The sequence below is a fragment of the Monomorium pharaonis genome, chromosome 5 (assembly GCF_013373865.1).
Source record: "Monomorium pharaonis isolate MP-MQ-018 chromosome 5, ASM1337386v2, whole genome shotgun sequence".
NCBI lineage: Eukaryota > Metazoa > Arthropoda > Insecta > Hymenoptera > Formicidae > Monomorium > Monomorium pharaonis.
Genome location: NC_050471.1, coordinates 3333288 through 3354534, shown reverse-complemented (window position 1 = coordinate 3354534; position 21247 = coordinate 3333288). Strand labels below are relative to the sequence as shown.

The window sequence follows — 21247 nt, the reverse complement described above, 5'->3', positions numbered from 1 at the left end:
TTGTTATCCGCAAAAAAAGTAATGTGTAATTTAACATTGGTTTTCTGACAATTTCAACTGAATAAGTCGTTGCATTTTTATTAAATTAATCATTAGGCCTGTTATTTTTAGCTAAACTTTTTGAGCGGTCCATTTTGCCTCTTTTTCTTTTTATGTCAAAGAGAAAAGACGAACTGCGCTAGTTTAGTTAAAAAAAATTGACTTCTTAAAACATTCTTATTAAAATAAACATCGTAATGTGTTAAACGCGGCTTGGGTTTAATTAATGACGAATAAACACAAAGTACAAACTCCTGACTCGGCTAATCGCTGAGCGATAAAGGCAAACGGAAATCTTTCCAGATTGCTCTACAACTTAGATGATACTTATTTATTCGAGAAGTATATAATACATCGATCTTATCAGCACACATGAGAAAAGAAAACATACTTTCTCGGTGAGTAATACTTGGCTTCCGTATGTCGGGCGAGCAATGTTCTCTCTCGTTATAATATCTAAAGTCTACGACTTGTCTATGGAACGGACTGTGAAATTAACGCTCTTGTCGGAACGTGCTACAAGTTTGTCACTAATGGTTATCACTGCTCTGCTGCATCTACCAGGTAAACCATCCGCGATTCGATTGCCGTTGTGCGCACGAGGGCGCGTCACAGACAAACGTCGTCTGAAGTGTCGGTACGGATTTGTGCCAACAATATCAGATTTTTTTTTCCAAAAACGCAACAAACGGATAACGCAAGACGACGCGCATCATCTGAAAAATAATCGACTTACAAGTACGAAAATCGGCATGATCGCGAGGAACGAGGAATATTTTTCTTTTGTCATGCTCTTACATATATATATATTTTTTTTATCTTCACAATACTACGTGGTCTCTGTACCAAAAACAAAAAAGTAGGTGACGCTTATAAAAAACGTACTCACACATAATTGTAAAAGTGTCCATAAAAACAATCGGACATTCGATAAAATTCTCAGGACCGCAATAAAAACTGTTAACCAAAACAAAAAAAAAAAAACAACAACATTGAACTCCCCTTTTTCAATGTCCGTCAAAGTTCAAAAAAAAGAAAACAGAAAAAATAAAAAATCTTGTGTGACCATGCACGTCAATGACTTTTGTAAACTCCGTAAACTTTGTAGGCGAAAATTGCCCGAAAGAAAGGCACGGCTGCCTTGATTACAGCAAACGAAGCAGTTTCGTTGTATGCATATCGGTAAATCATTATGGATATACATAATGGATTTCGAAGATCCTTATCTTAAATCCACGCGGTAAATCACTGCCTTAAATCGCAATGCAAAACGTGTGTCGGGAAGATGAAACGTTCTCGTAATTGGGAAAACCACGGAAACAATCGTACTAGTCTAATTTATACAGTCGTAACATTAAAATACATCGTGGAATTCATCCTTAAACATCTCACTAAATTACAACGTTATACTCCGGAATCACGTAAAATGTTTGAAATCGCGCGGCACGTTTGCTTAAAACGTAAACGCCATTCCTCTCGCTCCGAATCTCGGTCGGACGTATCGGTTGGAAAAGTAAAAGAGGCGACGTTACACAATACGAAACGTAAACGTATCTCTGCAAACGGACGAAGAGGAATGATCAACGAAGTTCCGCAATGAATACATGTCGAGGAACGACTCCACTGTAGGCAAGAGAACCAGAGATTGCGGCCGTACAACAATTCGCGATTCAAAACAGCACTGTTACGCGGGAGAAGGAACGCGCAGACAGGTAATAGCAGGCCGCGATTGTTCGCTCGAGTGTTACTTGATCGGCTTGCCCCAAGCATACTGTATTCCCAGCCGGGGGATATCGCTGCCGGTGGACGACTCGTCCTCGCTGCTGGACGCCGACGTTTCCTCGGAGATCATCGCTTCCCCGCCAGCCTCCTGGGGTCTCTGACCGCCGCCGACGTTGCAATCATCAGCCACCGCTGCCGCCGCCGCAGCAGCGGCCGCCACCGCAGCGGCCACTGCGGAATTCACGGTCGGCGCTGTAGACGACGATGTGGAAGACGATGACGAGGATGATGAGGAAGGCGACGATTGGTCTTTCCTAGGACGTCGTCGCGTGACCGGCGTCGAGTTGAACGAAGGCGACCACGCGGCCGCTTCATCCACCGTCGCGGTCCGCGCCGATTCGCACGTAGTAGAGATACTCTTCGATCTCGCTCTGGTGTCCATGGCAGGTCTTGCGTTCGGCGTTAACCTGAGCGATCCTTGCCTAGAAACTGGTGTTGTCGCACCCTCAGAGGTCCTAACTGCTTTCGCATTAAGCGAATCGGACGGCCCCTTCGACAAGTCGTCGATTTCCAGCGTCCAAGAGACGGAGGCGCCCTTCTCGACCATAAACTTCATCATAGACGACGAATGAGCGCCATTCTTGTCGAGCGAATAACTGTGTTCTAGCTGTTCCGAACCTGCGGATCGGGACAACCGTGGATTTAGCTGATTCGCAAGGACGCTCACCCAATCGTTTTTGTTTCGCAGCTTCCACTGTAGCTCCTCGTTCCGCTGTGACAGCCGCTTGTTGTGCTTCGAGACCTGATGAATCGATTCGTGAAGCATCTCGTTCTCGTGCGAGATTTGCCGTTCGAAGGATTCCTTCCGTTGAAGCTGCGCCTTCAGATCCTCGCATCTGGCTTCCGCCATATCGAGCCGTAGTTGCAAGGCGTCCTTCTCCTCGATGTCACGCCTGTAACTGTCCAGCTCTGAACGAAGGACCGCGTTCTCCTGACTCTTCAGTTCGAGCACGGATCTCAGTGACTCGATCTCCGCCATCAGCGCCGCGCCCTGATCGTGAACCACGGATTTTCTCATCTCCTCTTTCCGAGCCAGCTCATTGATCTGCTCGGCGCGCAATTTCGCAATTGTCGCGCGATGCTCCCTCGTGACTGCGTCCAGCCTGACGTCACCTTTATGCCTTTCCTCTTCCAGAGTTTCGATGAGCGAGGCAACCTGTTTCGACCTATGAGCTTCCACTGGAAAACCGGAATGTTAACTTGAATTTTTCATTTTCTGACTGGTAAACTGGCATAAACTTAATTATCGCATTTTATGGAACATTTAAATGCATTCACCGTTTATATAGCACACAATTTGTTTTAACGTATTCATCTTTTCTTTATTTTTTCTATTTAGCATATTTAAATATGTACTTAAGTTTATTATGCTTATAGTATTTGCTCATGTTAATTGTATGTACACACACATACACACATATATATTCTTTTTAAATTTTATTTACTTATTTTTCTTTCTATTCCTTCTAATTTATGTATCTTATTTTTTTTAATCTACTAGTGCTTATTTAACATCTAATATGCAATAAAAATTTTTTTTTTATAAATAAATAATAAATATATATAAAAATTATTTTTTCAATAATTAATTCCAATTTTACAATTTAATATAAATATATTTTAATGCAGTATATTGGCCCTGAATCGAAAAGCAAAAGTGTGTACAAACCTAAACGGAGAGCACACATTGAATCTATAATTAGCGGCTATCGAAACGTCGAACATTACGTGAGAACTAAATTAAGAACAAAATCCTTCGGCGAAGAAAAATATGTTTTAAAAAAGATAAGGACAAGAAAAGGACGAGAGAGGCACGTTATTAGGATTAATCGCAAATATTCGAGTGGTGCGTGGGCACTGCTGAACCGTTCGCTTTAATTAATAATTGTTCCACTTCGCGTGCGGGCGTGTCGTACGTACACCGACATTAGGACGATTACGTCTGTTACCACGTGAACAACGCTAACTGATGGCTTTGTGTCTGCTGGACAATACAGTTTCTCGTTTATTTTGTGGCGCGCACGGACCACGAAGAGCGTTTTTCGGGAGTTTTTCTTTTATCCACGAATTGCGTCATCGCGAGATTTCAACGTGTGAATATATATAGATATACTAGCCAGCGAGAGATCCGAAGAAAATAAACAGATTGTATTACATAAGACTTACGCTCATCACGAAGCTGATCCAGAGCTTTATGGTGGTCATCCCTCTCCGTCTCGAGTCTCTCCTCCATGCTGACACATCTCGCGCGGAAAACGTCGATCTCCGACAGCAGGGCCGATCGCTCGTTCTTCATTTCCTCGCAATCGGCCTTCAGTTTCTCGAAGTCTTTCTTCAACCGGGGAGTGGCAAACGCGTCCAGCTGAAAGACACACCAGCGGTTTCGTTACTCGCCACGTGGCGTTGATTCGAATTGACGGATCTAGTTAAGTGGCAAACAATGACGGAAGATAAAACGCGTACCTCGAATGCCAAGTAGCGTACGCTCACCGCGAGCGCCTGTGCCGCGCGTTCCGCTTGTTCCACGCGGCAATTCGTGTAGGGCGCAATGGTCTGCGCGGCCTGATCCCGCGTCTCCGGCGACGTCCTCGCCGTCACCGTATAGGTGGTGTTGTGATGAGTCTCCTTGGACTCGCGATCTGCAATCAGCGTCGTCATCGAGGTGTCATTGACTTTATTCTCGAAAGAGACACAGAAACGCAAGAGCCAAGACGAAAAGCGTCATCGGCCAGACTGACCCAACCACCCTGCTTGGTGTATCACTGAACCGACCCACGTGCCGTCAATCTACATAAGTATCTCGATCGCACGTAACGCGCGGACATAGTCGTGCTTGTCCTTATTATCCTCTATCGTCCGAGAGATCACCCGAATAATCGCGCGGGGGAGGTCAACGTATAGCCCCCTCCGAAAGTAATAAATCGTTTGCGCTTGTTCGCTTGACACTGTCAAAAGTTGTTGAATGTGGGGGCGACATCCTGTAGCCGAAGAGAGTTCGGCAATGAAGAAGTGAGAACTTGGAAAGTCAAGACACACGGTTCTCCCGAGTCGAGGCCGATCGGTGTCAACGCCGCGTCAACTTGACACACACGTGACACACGGCGCGGGGAAATCGGAACAACCCAAATGTGGAACAACCGTCCGGCACGTCTAAGCGATAGATTTCCCGACGTTTGCGTCGCATTTTGATTCACGAGACTTGCGAAAGCGAAGGGGGACTTTTTTTTTTCCTCCTCTATTTCTCTTTCAAGAACCGGGACGAGTATTGTGTTCAAGTTCGCCGTTCCGAATGAAGAGACGTCGCCGGGTTAAGGTCAGCCGTTGCGACGCGCAGTTCCAGTTGCGAAACTGCCAAAAGATCGTCTCCGCGCCAGCCGCTGGCGGCCAAGAAGATTCGCTTCCTGCGCGCTTCCCTCCTGGCACCTGCCGTCGCGTCAAGCGTCAGAAAAACTCAAGTATTTTGGGAACGGATCTACGTAGCGTCGTCGGGACATTTATCGCCAACGCGCGCAAGAAAGATGCGATGTAAACAGATCCACATATAACAGTACACCGACTCAACGAGCCTTGATTTTCGATTCTGAACATTGAACGGAGCGACACTTGAACTGGGCATCCACGTCGTCGGCGACAGGAATGATCGGTTCGATTCTAATGACGGACTCATCGATTCTAATCAGGATCGACACTCGTAACAATCCGCCTGGCCGAGTTCGCGCTTCGACTGAATTAGCACGAGCCGCGGGCCACCTCGGAGAGCCACATGCCTCCCACCCCACGTCCATCCGGCCTTTCTTGTCGTCTTCCTAAACACTCTCCTACTCAGCAAAGTAGGATCTATCAGGACTAATAAGCGCCTGCGTGATACCTTTCGCACGTGAGAGAGGTCCCATCTTCGAAGGAAAATCCTCGCTGGGTCCGAAAATCCTCTGCCTCCTTCGCAGCCAGTCTACTTGACGCTCGGCAAAGTTCCCCGTGACGATCGTATATACCTACTTCCGGCGTTTCGGAACGCCAAAACTGCCGGCGAGCAACTCGGCGAGTTTTCCGATTTGGGATCGACGATTCCTTAGATGGGAAACGTGCGCGCGTGTCCGCGCTTACTTACGGCCGTCGTGAGTCGCGACTGACTCTCCATGTCGTATACAAACGCGTCTCTTATGTCTTCGGGAGATATATCGCGATGAGTGTCGAACGCGAAACAACGCATCTTTTCAACGTTTCCTCCTTTCCGCCTTTACAGACGAGAGGCAGCTGAACACGCGGAACGCTGCTTTCGCCATTCCGTTACGATTTAGGACAAACAGCCGGTTCTCGCGATAGCGCGAGTCCCCTCTCCCTCTTTCTAGTAGCGGCGGCGTTAGATCAGGTCGCGGAGTAAATTCTCTTTTGTTTCTTTTTTCCTTTTTCAAAGGAGTTTCGAAAGCAAAGCTCCGAGACGCTCCGGGTAAACAGGTTGACTTTTAGCGCTCGGGACTATTATATTGGGTGAAAGCCGTGACTTTCTTTGAAACGTACGACACGCACTCGTACTCGCGCCCGGAGGGACACGCATGTGTGCGCATCACAATATGCGAGCGAGGACACCGTAACTCCGTCCGTCCGGACGCATGGGCGAGCGAGCGCGCGCGTGCGATGCGTTTTACTGCACCAGAGACAAATTTAATGCGCTTGACCGTGCGTTGCGCGTGTGCGTGTGTCGCAGAATAAACGTGGGAACTTTTTTAGAAACCGGCTGCCATTAAAGCGACACGGCTAATGGATTGGAAAGCACGACGCGCAAATATGAATTCTTTATCTTTATCCTTTTGCAAAACGACGGGATTTAACTGTCATTCGCAAAACGACAAAATCCTAATGAATTGGCGTCTCGATGTCGCGTATTCCGGTGAAAACTTGCGACGACAAGTGGTAGAGGAAATCCGTGAAAGAATTTAAATGTCAAAGTCAAAACGTACCCTTTATCGACGCCACGGAGGATTTCTGTTTTACATTCGTATTGGCCGTCGATCTCCTCGTTATTGTTGGTTTCCGCGCTGACGGCGGGCTCTTTTCTGTAAAGAAAATGTGTTGCGTTAACGAGAGCATGTTAAACACTAAACAGCAATACTCGAGCTCCGCGATCGTACCGGCGAGCGCGCTGGGTACCGTACGACGAGAACCGTTTTATCGTCCGTGCGGAGTTCAACTATGAAGTACGAACGTTTATTTCACCCAGGGTCTTTATTCGCACGTATTTATTATTTTGCCCACACATTTAACAATATGTATAAATATATTATTCAATTATTTAACAACCGTAAGTCAGATTATTATTATTATATTACATAGCATAGGCAATAGAGTTATTAAAAGTAATTTTTGACAAATTTTTTATTACGATTAATCAGCGACTAATTCATTTTGCAGAATCACTCGTTGCAATTTTCGTTCATATATATTATTTCTATTGCTCCCTTAATCTAATCTTTTCATACGTTAAAAAACGAAAAATTAATAATTTCGCTCATATTAATAAGATAGTATAAGTGTTTCTTAAATAAATTATTTGCTGCAAAATTGTTAAGTATTATTTAATTCGTAATTCCTAATTTAATATATTCATATCTACTTTTAATCGGAGTTTTCTTCCTAACCTGAAGGTTCTTATAAGATACTCGTGATATAAAATTATTGTTAACGTAATTCACATCCAAAATATAAAGATATTTAAAACTATATTATCTTCTCATACAATTATAAAATAAGAAAATAATAAAATATATACGTTTTATAAATTTTTAATATATCGTTTAGTCTGATCCTAAACATAGTTCAAGTGTAAGTGAAATAAACACAACTAAAAGATTAAGTAACAAATAATATAATGTACACAAATTTACTCGTTTGACTCGTTAACATGTAAATTACAAATTAATGGTCAGTATGAACCTAATGCATAATACGTTCAACTAATCAAAATTTTAAGTACAAATAATTATACACATTATAAAAGATAATTTTGTTCATAGTAAAAAAAAAACTTCTAATATCATTTGATAAATTAATGGCTGATTAAATTTAGTCAGAGTCGCTCGTAGACTCTAATCAACGTGAAAAGTGACCCTGAAACGTCCAACGAGTATAGGCATGGAGTATTCATCACGACTCGCGATCAGACCTTTCGGAGGATTTCTCCCGGTCTTCGCGGTGCCTTAGGGAGGGGAAAGTAGCAAGGTGAAAAGCCACGAGTGGACTTTTGTCAACACATCCCGCAACGACGATCGCAGGCACCTCTTCTTATCTACCGAGTAGGAAGAAAAAGGTCTCTAGGAGAGAGAAATTTTCGAAAATATTCCACGTGCCACTTAGCGGCTCTAACGTTCTATCGTTTCATGAATCGCGAACCGGTAAACGTAGTCGGTTCCGGAGAGACGCTCTCTCTCTCTCTCTCTCTCTCCATTTCTGTCTCTCTCCTTTTATCGTCGCTCGTCACGGCAGCAGTGCCCCAGCCGGAAATACACGGCGGTGCTCCCGTTCCTCTCTCTCTCGCCGTGTACTTTTCCCCTTCGCTCTCCCGATTATCATAACCGAAGCGTACACACGCACGGCGTGCGCGGCGCAGTTACCTAATAATCTGGAATGACAGGACTGGCAAAAGTATATATATATATTTACCGAGTTCAACCGTCGCCACGTCGACGCAGCTCTTCTTCGCGTCAAAGCTGTTGACGCGGACCGGATGGTGATTGCCATTCGAGACGAACCTCCGGGACGGGTTCGCGGACGTCGGTGATCTCTCTGAAAATAAATAACAACATCGCGGCGTGAGGGAGAATCTTAAAGACAACACGGAGATTAATATCTACTCTCCCTCGGAGGGAAGGGGGAGGGGGGACGAAATCGCGCGAGCGAGATTAAAGGCCGGCCACGGAGAGAAAACAGCAGGTGGTGGCCGACAGAGTCGATTCTACCGCGAAAACCACAGATACACACACACACACCGGAAGGATCAACCGTTAGGCGAAATCAACATATCCAATCCTGCGTCTCTACCTCGTTTGAAGCTGCCGAGGCGCATCTTCGCCGAGTCCCGGGCGAAATCCGTTCTCCTCGGCAGAGCCCTGTCCTTCGATCCTTGTTGACCCATCGTCGTCTCTCTGTTTCTCTCTCTCTCTCTCTCCCTCTCTGTTCACCGTTTAGCCATTATAATCCGCGAGCGAGATCGTCGTCCGTGGTCCTCGTCGACGGCGGCGCGACTGGCCTCACGCGTGCCACCTTCATCCTGCCCGCGAGCCGAGCGTGAGAATCACTAGACGCGTACGTGTGTATTATGCCGGCCGCAACGTCGTGTCGACGTCGTTCATCAGCATACACAACGGTATACAACGGGTATCTTCCGCCTTTCCGAGTACAGCCGCCGCCGCCGCCGCCACCACCGCCGCTGGCGCCGATGCCGATCGATCGCGAACACGCCGTTCTCCTTCGATCCAGCCGCGTTGTTACTGCCGCGTGTAATATCTCCCGCGCCACCCGACACCGATCGGCAAAGATCGTGTCACACGCACGACCTACGCATAAATATCCCAACGCGAATTCCAGCGCGCGAGAGTGTTTTAGAGGGGCCCTTCGCTTAAACGCGATCGTCGCGTGGGTCGCGCCGCTCAGCGGCCGCCGATTATTCCGATTGCGTAAGGCCACGGGGGACGGATCGAGGGACCGGCAGCAGTCGTCGCGCACCGACGACAGTCGTCGACCTTGGCAACGCACGTGGTCGTCGCACGGCCCGGTGCACCTGCCGCTGCTGCCGCCGCCGCTGTCGACGTGAGGGGTGGGGATGGGTGGCAGGCATCCTCGCCGTGCGACGGAGGTGCGCGACGACGCATCGTGAGTCGCCGAGATGCAAAAGCGAGCACGACGAGAAGGGTGGTCCGAGAAAGTGGCCGGAAATAACGCCGTTCGCGGTGGCGTTGACCCGTGCAGCTGTCGGCCGCTGCTTGACGGACCTGGACGCGAGTCCTAATGTATTCTTCTTCTTTTTATATCATCCGCTCGCGGTTGGACCGACGTTACATGGCCGCGCGAATGATCGTAACGGGAACGTTGAATTCCGGCGCGACAGGTGAGAAATGAGTCGTCGGATTTGTAACGTCGATCGTCCGCGACGCGGGTGGAAGATCGAACTTCGGGAGATTCGTTAGAACGAACGTTATTAGTTTTTCACACGCGCATAATTCGCACGCACGTGCTCGCGCGCGCGCGCGCGCGCGCGAGAGCGGAGAGAAGAACGCCACGGCGAAATAGGTCAGCGAAGAGGCGAGGCTTTCGGCCTTAAAATCCTCCTCCTGGTCCTCGCGCACAACCGCGTCGAGAGAAGGACGATCGCAACAGAATTTGCAAGATTGCAAGTCGGTCACCAGCGAGATCGAGGAAACGAGTCGGTTCAGTCCGAGCCACCGCCTGGGTGTACCGAGCGCACTCCGCTAACGAGACGTCGGCCGTCAGCAACCGTCTCTTGTCGCTCTCTCCTTTTTGTCACAGTTTCTCTCTCTCTTTCTCTCCCCCGCGTATGGGTTCCTTACGCATCGCCACGCACTATCCGGTGACCCGATTTCACTCGCGCGCGACAGCGAGGAACGAATAGATGCGCGTCTGACGGGAGAAGGACGACGCGATAGACGGCTAAATGCATCGGGGATACACACGTGCACACACCACACACACACGCGCACACGCACACCCCCACACCGTACGACCTAGCACGAGATCCACCGAGGACTGTCGACCGGATGGTGGACGTTGGAGCGCGGCGACTGCGGCGAAGCTGCGCGATGCGCCGCCGGCGGCCGGCTTCCTCTTTGCTCTAACAGTGCAGTGGAAGCAAAAGAACGCGCCTCGTGTTTTCCATTGGCGCCGGCAAAAGGGGCAATAAAGTTCCCCCCCGCCCCCGCCGACATCCTCGGACTGAGCCAGAGAGCTTTCAATACTCTTTCAGGTCGATAAGGAGACTTCGCCTTTCCCTCCGGTAGGTAAGCGGATCCTCGGAGAGTGATCTCTCCCTCTTGCCGGGATAGAACTCTGAGAGCCGATTGTTCCAATTTATTTGGAAGCTTTACCTCACAGATACCTATTATCTGTCCTTATTTATTTAGAAAGAAAGATAAAGATAGACCCATGTTTATCCGATGGGTAAGTTGTTGTACCAAAAAGTTAGAATTCCTGACTCTTATTTTGGGACATTTCCGCTTTCCGAATTAGAAATCACATTGTTTAATTCGTGCATTGTTCAACGCCTCTAACGCGGCTTGTCAAAATCGGACCCCATCAATGTCGCATCTTTGATACGTTTCGACTGGCTTTTAAAAATCGCTCGTATTGCGAAGAGATTAATATTATAACCGTCGTAAAGTCACGGCGATCGAAAAAGTCGAGAAGAACGAAAACATTAACTTTTAACTAACACAGAACTTTAGTCTAATAAATAAATGGAATTTGTGTCAACAATATGACAAGTCACATATAAGAAAATCTTATATATCTGGTGTATTAATTTATATGTTTAAAAAGATTCATTTAACAAATATAATTCTAATTAAGACTTCTTCATCTATATGTGACCCAGATTATACTTCCGAATTCTTCAAATACGAATGATGCTATACTTACTTGGCATGTCTTTACTTGGGCCGCTACTGAGGTCGCTCATGGAACTACGAACAGAACTCCTGGCCGTTTCCTGCGTCGGTGATTTCATTTCTTGCCAGCCACGCAGCCTCCTAGAATTTACAAGTATTTCTATAATAACATAATATATAGGATCAGAATGCAAAAAAAAACATCTTTGTAATCGTTGTACGTTAATTATATATATTTGAAATTGATCAATAAAGTTACTGATACCAAACGATATTTCGCGATATTGATGAAAATAAAAGTCTACGCTACATGTTTATTACATTAAGTTTGATTTAGATTTACCGTTTGTCCTTGTTATTGTTGTTGTTTGCGTCGCCGGCTTTCTTCGACGTTGATCTCGTGGAAGGCGACAGAGTTAGATTCTGCAATACTCTCGATTTCACTTCTTTCCTAACCGATCTCGTTCTCTGCTCATTTTTACCAGCCTCTATCTTGTTCATCACAGCATCCCAGCGTCCGCCTTTTCGCGCTGACCTCTGAGAGCGTCTCGCCTCCTTCTCCGCGTCGTCTTTCGAAGAAGACTCGATCATCGCCTTGATCTTCGAGACAACGTTTCTCTTCGGCATCTTATATTTTTTCAAAGGCATCGTATCGGCCTTGCTTTGCGGTTTGGGCCTAATGTTTTCGTTCTTCTCGACTTTTTCGATCGCCGTGACTTCGACAGAGACCATTGTGTCGTTCGTGTTGCTCGTTTCATCTGATGACTTTGTGGAATTCTGTGTAAACAAATGTTTCGTGAAATTCCAAGAATTCCTTCGCACTAAACCAAACTTGGCTCTTTCACGTTTTAACATACCTGTAAGTAATCCATGATAACGTTCGCATTGGGCGATGGCTGACTCCTTTGAGAGAGCTCGGTGTCTCCGGTGTCCGGAGTATGATCGTCGTTCTCCTCCGGCGCCTGCTCGCCAGGCGCCTGTAGCTTGTCCAAATCTGAATAAATCCCGCTCGAGTCCATCTCCTCCCCGGTAAAGCTGGGACACACGCGTTCGCCCGGCGCGCAGAACAGCGTGCCGTCGATCACCTGCGCCTTCCTGTCGCCCCGCACGATTTCCTCGTGCGCGTCCGCGTCGCTCTCGGTAAAGAAGTCCGAGTCGGTCATCGGATCCTGACGGCAAGGTGCGGGAAGATTGACCGGCGGTGCCGCCATGGACGGCGGATCCGCGCCGCGACTGGCCGGTCGCGAATTCTCGCCGTCTCCCTGATAGCCCGCCTCCAGACTGGTGATGCTCGTTACCGACGTGACGAAGCTCACCGGCACGGCGTTACCTCTGATCGGCTCCACGGGTTTGGGGTCGAGCGGTAGCTCCTCCGGCGAGGGGGTCCTCTCGGTGCAGCCCTCCTCCGCCGGTTCCACGTCCAGTAGCGGTCTCGTCGACGCGGACGCTCGGGTCAACGCCAATTTCGAGCCGGCCGATCCAGTGAGGTTCTCGCAGGATGGTGTCCTGGAGCACTCCAACGCCACCGTGAAATCGGTCATCTGGTCCGGCGTCAATATTCCAAGACTCTCGTCGTGCTCGAAGGAGTTCTGCTTGTTCAGCATTAAATAATGCGGCGTTCCGCTCGCATCATTGTAATTGCCCAGAGACGATTCTACGAGACAGGTGTCACCGATATCCTCGATCATGCTCAGCTGAGGATCTTCAAGTAGCCTGTACACAGCGGAAGAACGCACGTTATAAAGTATACTCGAGTGTCGAGTCTCAAAGCAAATAATGGAACAATGTATATCGAGTTTCTATATGTGTGTGTGCGCGCGCGCGCGCGGTGTGTGTTGTGTGTGTTGTGTGTATACGATCCATACCTGAATAGGCTGCTTTTCTCCTCGCTGAGATGTACCAATTGTTGCACATCATTCTTATCGATGTCCCACGCGGGTGATATCGTGAATGTCTTATCTGCCGTTGAATCCGCTGAAACAAAAAAAATTACGTTTCGCACACGTTAGAGATACGCGGAAACAGCGTATATCTGCGTAAATTTAATTAACAATAGATGTGCGAATTACTTTTGATGTTGGGCGAAGATGTCGCGAATCCCGTGAACTCCCGCGACGTGGGGGACTCGTCCTCGCTGTTAAACTGTAAACATCCCGAGAAGATCGTTGATCGGCGACCTCCCGTCAGGAGCCTCGACGCCTCGAGTACTCTCGATTTCGGGAAGAACGAGGGCCGCGTTGCCCGTGGAACAGGTATCCGACTCTCCCCTACGTTCTGCGAACAAGAGAACAGAGTGCGAATTGATGCGTGTGTAAGCGCGCAATTTAAATTCTCGCGAGTCACGCGAAGATGATCATCCTGATAGAAATGATAAGGAAAAAAAAAAGAAAAAAAAGTTTCTCTCCCTAGTTACAATTAATTACTACCTAATTACACTAATTTTATATACAATATATATATTTTTTTCTTTTCTTTTCTCTTCTTCTCAAGGTCAGATCCGATTCGACGGGCGCAAGGTAGAGTCCGTCGCCCTTGGCCTACCTCCAAATAATAGCTCCACCCCTCGCGAGATGAATCAGAAATGTCTCTGTCAGTTGGTTAATTTAATTTTAGTTCATGGCGGAGCGCCTCTCCCTCTCTTTCTTTCTTTTTCGTGGCTGTTTCCTCCTTAAACGCGGACAGCCGCGCAATTTCGGCTTCCTCTTTTCGCCACGGAGCGCGTAACGCTGCGCGACGACGGGCGGCACGTGACTTAATTACGAGACTAATTGCCGGGCTCGTTTTCTTCTCTCGGAGGAGGCGCGAAGTACATAATTATTAATGTCGCCGCTTAAAACACCCAATAATTCCCCTGGGGAGCCGTTGTTTTTCTTTCTCCTTCGGTGATCCGAAGTGCGTTCCGTCGACGGAACGAGGCAGAAGGCTGTGGCCGCTAGCGTGTCTTCCACGAGTAATAGCAGATATCACATCGGTGCTCTCTCTCTTTCTCTCTCTCTCTCTCTCTTTTTCCTTCTCTTTCTCCACGATCTGAGAAACGGGACGCGGCACGTAGCCGCGAGTAGTACATACGTGCGTGCGTGAGTTCACCGACGAATAGAACGCCGAGCGTGTAGACGGGGGTGGGAGGAGGAGGGGGGGGCTGAGAACTAGGTTACTGCGAACCGCTACACGCGGGTCGGGCTCCCGACCGTAAATTATACCGGCGGATCACCTCTCTTCCCTATTCCCGAACCGCTGTGTTTTTGGAACCGATCGTCGTCGTCGTCGTCGTCGTCGTCGTCGTCGCGTCGTCGCGCCGCCGTTAACAGACTCGCGAGAGGAGAGGAGGGAAAACGGAAAGGGGGAGAGGCAAAAAGACAATAAAAATAACAGCGATAAAAATTGCGCTCGTCGCGAGTCGAGCAATCTGTCCAATTTATCTAAGGTAATCGGGCCAATTTATCACGAAACGTTCGCGCAAAAGTGTAAACAACGCAACGGGGCGGAAACGCGAAAATCTACCGTTCGCGTATACACGCGCGACATTTTCTTCACGCCGCCGCGGTGTTTTCGTTAGAATCCTCAACAGGAGCCAACCGCGAAGCGGTAAACGTAATGGGTCAGCAATCATCACGGCCACCACTGCGCCTGCCTTTCACATCCTTTAGATTTTATTCTGTCGCTATCGAAATTCATTTTCTCGCCCGGCGACGACGACAAAACGCCAAGGCGGGGAAAAAAAAGCGGCGAGTCAACGGGCGACGTAATTGTACGACTCTTGCGAGAGGAAAGGGAGAGCGGCGGCGGCGGCGGCGGCGAGAATTAAGAAATCGCGAATGAAATTTGCATTTTACGTCGAGCGAGGCGCCGCGGCCACCCGGCGCGAGGTGCGAAGCAGGTAATATAACTATGAGAAAGGTCAAATAGCGTGCGCGCGCGCGAGGCCTAATTCGCAATTTGTGCCGACGCGTGTTCAGCAGTCATGGTTTGTTACTTTTCCGAGACGAGGAAACCGCCCACACCTCAATGCCACCGTAATGTGCGAGTCTGAGCGCGTCCGCGCCTCTCGGATGAATTACAAGGCGCGATCCAACCGATTCTTTTAGAATTAAGCTTAGGAGTCGCTGAAGAAATAATGAGACACTTCCTCTCCGCCTTTCTCGCCCAAAGGCGAAAGAAATCGTGGATGAAAAGCGTATAGAATCACGCCGCCGAGCGCGCGCGTACGGTATTCGCATATTTCTATTCAGGTAGAAAACCTCGAGATCGTATTTTATTATAGAATTCCCGCAATTATCGGCTTGTATGTCGCGCAATTAAGATAATGCGCGCGGCAAGCGTGACTCGTAACAACACACGCTGGCGTCTATCGACGGCGTAGTTGCCGGCGTGCCACGGCAATTGATTATAATTCCGATGGAATACATTCCCGCCGTCCGTCCGTCCGTGGCACGCGTTCGCGATCGACCGCGTCGCCGTGGCCGTGCCCGAGCCGCGCGTTGTCCACGAGAATCCGACCGGGAATCAACCGAGGATTGCGACACGCGGAGTAGCGTCTTTTCAATTCCCCCTTTCAGCTCCGTCTTAACCTTCCGCGAACCGCGCGCGGGATCAAATTAACTCCGACGGTTTTAAAACCCGCTGTATTTTTATTCGAGATACATCGGAAAAATGTTGTTAGTTTAATTAAATTTTTTTTTTAAGTTTTCTTTGTTTTGAGTATTTATGATATTTCAGTTAAATATACCAAACGAAATTACCTTTTTTTAAAGAAAGATGAAAAAGGCGCCAAGCGAGTGTACCGGTTGAAAATTATGTGATACTTGCAACTATGATTGCACGGTAGAATAATTACAGTCAGGAATATAATTTTTATAATAACTATTGTATAATAATAGTATAATATCCGCATACTTATGGTGACGCCAACTATGAAAAAATTACACTATAATTACACAGCTTTAAAATATACCATGCATAGGTTTATTATTATTAATATTGTAGTAATAATATAAAAATATTTCTGACGGTAATTATTTTACTATGCAATTTTAGTTACAATACAACACATTTTCCATCGGTATGTGTGTTTTTCTAAAACTTCATTACGTTATATAAATCAGAGTGATAATATTTTTATTTTATACTATTTTCATTGTTTTACGAAATAAATATAAATGTGTGAAATCACCAGAAACCTACCTTTTTAAATAAAAGAATAAATTTATCTTCTCTACAAAAGTAATAATATAAAGAAAATGTCACGTGAATCAATTATAAGAATGAATATTTATACAAGCTAGAAAATTTATTATTTATTATTACTTTACAATATTAAAATGTTACATTAAAGGTAATAAGATTCTATATATAGTGAGGTGTTTTAAGCATTTCAATTAACATTGTATAAAAATTTTCAGCAATATAATCATATAAATACTTGAATTAAAGTTCGAGTATTTTGTAGATTTAAATTAAGCAAATTAACCTTTTTTTAAATTTCTATTTTACTTAGAAGTTAATACATTTTTATGTGTTTTGTATTTTCTGTAATAAATCTTTAATTTCTAAAGGGTAAATCTTCGTTTCAAATTGGCTGTTTATTTACCTGATTCGCGAAGGGTTAAATTATCCATAGACCTATTCCGCAACGACAGTGTACATTGCATAGTGTAACGTATGGTAAAAAAATGTTGCGTAACGACACAACACAACGACACTGTCGTCCAGAGTTGCGGAATAGGCCTGCCGTTTGTACGAATAATGAGCTCGGCGAAGTTACGCTGTGCTTCCAGGATCCGCGAAGGATTGCGTCTTCGCACATTAGCGTAGCTTCATTTGTTCGGACGTTACGTAAGAGGCCGGAGTGTTGAATCGTTATCGGTGTCAGTGTCAACAACGCGCTGAACATTAATTACAATCGCGACCGAAGGAAACGTGGCAAAATTTTTTTTGTACACCAGACCGTCGTCGCACTTCGAACTCCACAAATAATATCGGAATGTACGATCTTCCTGTAGATAAGCTATCTTAAAAACCTCGTTGTTTGTTCCTCGAGCGTACGAGGACCGTCGCGAGTTTAAAATCGACGAGTCACGCGACCGTCAGCTGCCGAGACTCGTCTTCCCGAGCGTGTACGCACATTTAGAAGCGGCCGCAGCAGCCGCCGCTGCCGCCGTAAGATCGTTATTAATTTCAATGGGACCCATTGACACCGACCGACGTCAAGACGACCATAACGCCATACGCCGCGAGGAAGTCGGACCACCGCGCCGTTTACACTTGTCCCGCCTGTGGCGTCACTGCGTCCCATTGACGAGACTCGCAACAAGTTATCCCGCACGATGGAATACGGAGAGACGTGAAAAACGTACCCCGTGTCGTTGGCATCTCTCGCTGGCGCGCTGGCGGCACTGACCGGGTATCTCTCTCTCTCGTCTCGCGCGCGGTTTTCTCTCCCGCGCCGCGCCGCGCCGAGTTTTTCCGCCGCGGCGGCGGCGGCGACGACGACGGCGGGTGGGGGAGAGAAAAGCAAAACAATCTCTCTCTCTCTCTCTTTCTCTGTCGCGCGCGCGAAGAGCTCGCGAGGCGTCGGAGGATCGATAGCGACTAAACGACAACGAGTCCCCGCGATCACGCGTCGCGCGGCCGACGCGACGTGGTGCACACACGACAATAAAATACGTTCCGGATTCGCCTCGCCGCGATCCCCGGCTACACCTGCCGCGTGCCACCTCCGCCGCCGCCGCCGCCGCCAGGCGCGTAGCGAGCGAACGAGCGAGCGACGACGATTATTCTATCCTGTCGGAATACACGGCCAGGCATTCGCATTCACCAAGCCGTGAATCCGCGTGTCCCTCGCCGGCGCGGCGCTGCGTGTTGTGTACGCGACGTCGAATATTATTATCATTGTGCGAAGCGGCTCGGCCGCTCGATCGCTCGACGCCGCGTGACCACGTAGCTCGGTTTTTCAGGGACGGAGGTTTCCCTTTCGAGTTCTCTCTGTCTCCGGGATTGGCACTTGTTTCGCTCGACGAGGAGAGACGACACCGCGTGCGTCTGTATGTCGTCGTATTAGTGCGTTTATCGCGTTTAATGTACGCGGGGAGGGCTCTGTAGCTCGGTTTAGAGAAAGTTTCTTCCTCGCGCTATCTTCCCACGCGCTGGTCAGCGAGACTGACGTTAACTATGAAATTGATCTGGTCGTTGGAGCGGAATTTTTCTAAAGTAAAAAAAAAAGAGAGAGAGAAATAAGAAAATGAAGGGAGACAGGTTTTATTATTATTCAACGTCCGTCACGCCGGGGGAGGGAGACGACGTCGTCTTCGTTGTCGTTGTCGTCGTCGTCGTCGTCGTCGGCGCGCGTATTCTCGCGCCCGTTAAATGGAGCACTGGGAAATTCGCCAATGTCCAGATTATCCGTCTGCCCGCGGCTGCGCCTTGGAACGTTGCTCTAAATTATGTAAAAGTGGCAACTCCAACTCCTCGCCGTTGCATGGCATGCGATCCAGCTGCGCGGTATTATTTCGCGATGACGTATACGTCGTTCTTTCCTCTTTACCCTTCTTTTCTCCCTTTTTTTTTCCCTCCCCGCCTGAAGCGCAGGACCTCGGGTTATACGCGTGACAAGCGGAATCCGACAGTCGCGAAGAAGCCGGTCGCGTTGAAGTTTATTAAACGACCACCTTCCACCTACGTGATGCGACGCAACGACGAAGATAAGGCAGGATTCAAAAGTCACTTTTCAAGGATACACGTATGAGCGAGCGAGCGAGAGAGAGAGAGAGAGAGAGAGAGAGAGAGAGAGAGAGAGAGAGAGAGAGAGAGAGAGAGAGAGAGAGAGAGAGAGAGAGGAGCGAAATCTCTGTTTTTCGTTTACCATCCGTTTATCCAAGTATTTGTTTACCCTCGCGAATCCGTCCTTCCCTCCTTCCTCCGTCATTCGCGTTAATTCGAGCGGCGAGCCGGGCTCGCTTCGCTCCGCTCCGCTCCGCTCCGTTCTCGCCGCCGAGGTTTTCTCTTTTCCACGCCGCAGCGCGCGGGTTAAACGTACCACTCTCGGCGAGAAACAACAATAACAAATTAACGTTTCTTCCGTTTACCGCAATCGACGCGCGCGCGAGAAAGAGAGAGATCTTCGACGCGCGTGTGGGCCGCGGTTTTCCTGCATTTTCCTCTTGTCCGCCCACGCGCTCCCCGTCCTCCTCTCCATTATCGCCCTTTCGTTTCGTAAGGGAGGCTTTCTTACCTTAGCCATTTCGTGGGTGGGACCTCGGCGATTCGGCACTCGACTCGAACGAGTTCCCGGGGGACGTGCGTCCTTCCTCGTTGGCGGCGAATAACGGCTCGTACGGGAGGGTCCCGGGTCACATGCCCGTCGCCGCGGAACCGCGAGCGAGAAGCTCGCACCGGAGGAGGCTCTTTGCTGGTGCTGCAGCTGCTGCTGCGCCGCTGATCCAAAGTCGACGACGCACGGCGTAACGACTCTCGTCGCCGATAACGCGACGCCTCGCGTCGCGCCGCTGATCCCTCGCAAGCGCGACGACGCTCTCGACGCCGGCGTCACCGACGGCGGTGTTATTGATCGACGCCGTGCGGAGGCGTCGCTGTTCGTCGCCGCTGTATCGCGGAAGCGGCGAGGGTAGTGGTGGTAATGGTGGTGGTGGTGGTGGTGGCGGTGATGATGGCGAAGGGCCGCGGCGGAGGGTGGCGGGATCATCATCACCGGCGAAATGTTTTGCACGAGGGACGACGGGGAGGGAGGATAGGACGAGATTACGGAGCCGAATTCAATTGAATCGCGCCACGTACGTCGCGATTACTACGCGGACGTTTCATTGCCACTGAGCGCCCTTCGAGCGTTTCTATTTTCATATACCGATCGCCATCAAAACACAGAGAGCAGCGCGCGAAAACGTCCCAACGTCAACATCTATCCCTTCTCCTTCCCTTCTTCTCTCTGTCTTTCTTTCTTTCTTTCTTTTCTCTTTCGGTAATAGTTTGCCGGAGCAAACGTAAGCGTAACTGGCCGCGACAATAAAAAAAAAAAGCCTCAAGCCTAAACTGCCTTAAACCCCTGAAAATAACGCGTTCCTATCTGATAAGCGAAACAACGAGGCGCCGTCGAATGTAGGGCAAGAGTCCGAGAGAGCTACCCTTTTGTCTCGCAACCTTGGGAGCCTGTGCTCCCCCCTGAGTCACGAGCCTACGTTCACGCGGAGCAAGGGGGATGCGTGATTCATCATTCGCGGCATTACGCATTCCGACCGTTCTATTTTTTTCCATTTTTTGTTTTCTACACATACATACGTACATAAGTGCGATCGTTACGCGTTGCGATTACACGATTATCCCGGTAAAGGACGCGTTAATCGGCATCAGCGTATATTTTGTATTGTCCGCTCGATTCGGCCATCCCGTCGCCATCGGTTGAAAGACGCGAGAATGAGATACGCGAATTCCCTTTGCTTCACTCACTCTCGTCGACAATACCAATTCCTGTTTTATCCGAGTTATAAATCTAGATGAAACGCAACAATTTTTTTTTCTCAGAGTAATAATTCCGTTGATGACAATGATTTTTTCGGGTGACTTCAACTAAACTCCAATTAATCAACTTAATCAACGATAAATTTAACAGGATTGTCTGTAGCAAAATTTTTAACTGTATAATTTTTCTAATTCAATTAATATTTCTTTCTGTGTCAAACAAAACAAAAATTAATAATTTTATTTTTTTAAACAGACTTATGCCCGTTTCCACCAATGTAAATTAATCTTTAATCTCTGCTTAACTTTCTCTTTATCTTTTGTAAGGCTTGTTTCTATCAGCG

General features: G+C 48.1%; 1 protein-coding gene across 1 annotated transcript; it reads right to left on the bottom strand.

Moving 5' to 3' along the window:
• Positions 1-355: 355 nt before the first annotated feature.
• On the bottom strand, positions 356-21218 carry LOC105835289. The gene is made up of 11 exons (XM_012678412.3): positions 19663-21218; positions 13505-13709; positions 13301-13409; positions 12293-13148; positions 11779-12212; positions 11467-11576; positions 8479-8601; positions 6780-6875; positions 4285-4460; positions 3988-4183; positions 356-3000 (listed from the first exon to the last, which is right to left on the bottom strand). The coding sequence occupies exons 1-11, from the start codon at positions 20134-20136 to the stop codon at positions 1784-1786; spliced, it is 3996 nt and encodes a 1331-aa protein (XP_012533866.2). The 5' UTR covers positions 20137-21218; the 3' UTR covers positions 356-1783.
• Between the last annotated feature and the right edge of the window lie 29 nt (positions 21219-21247).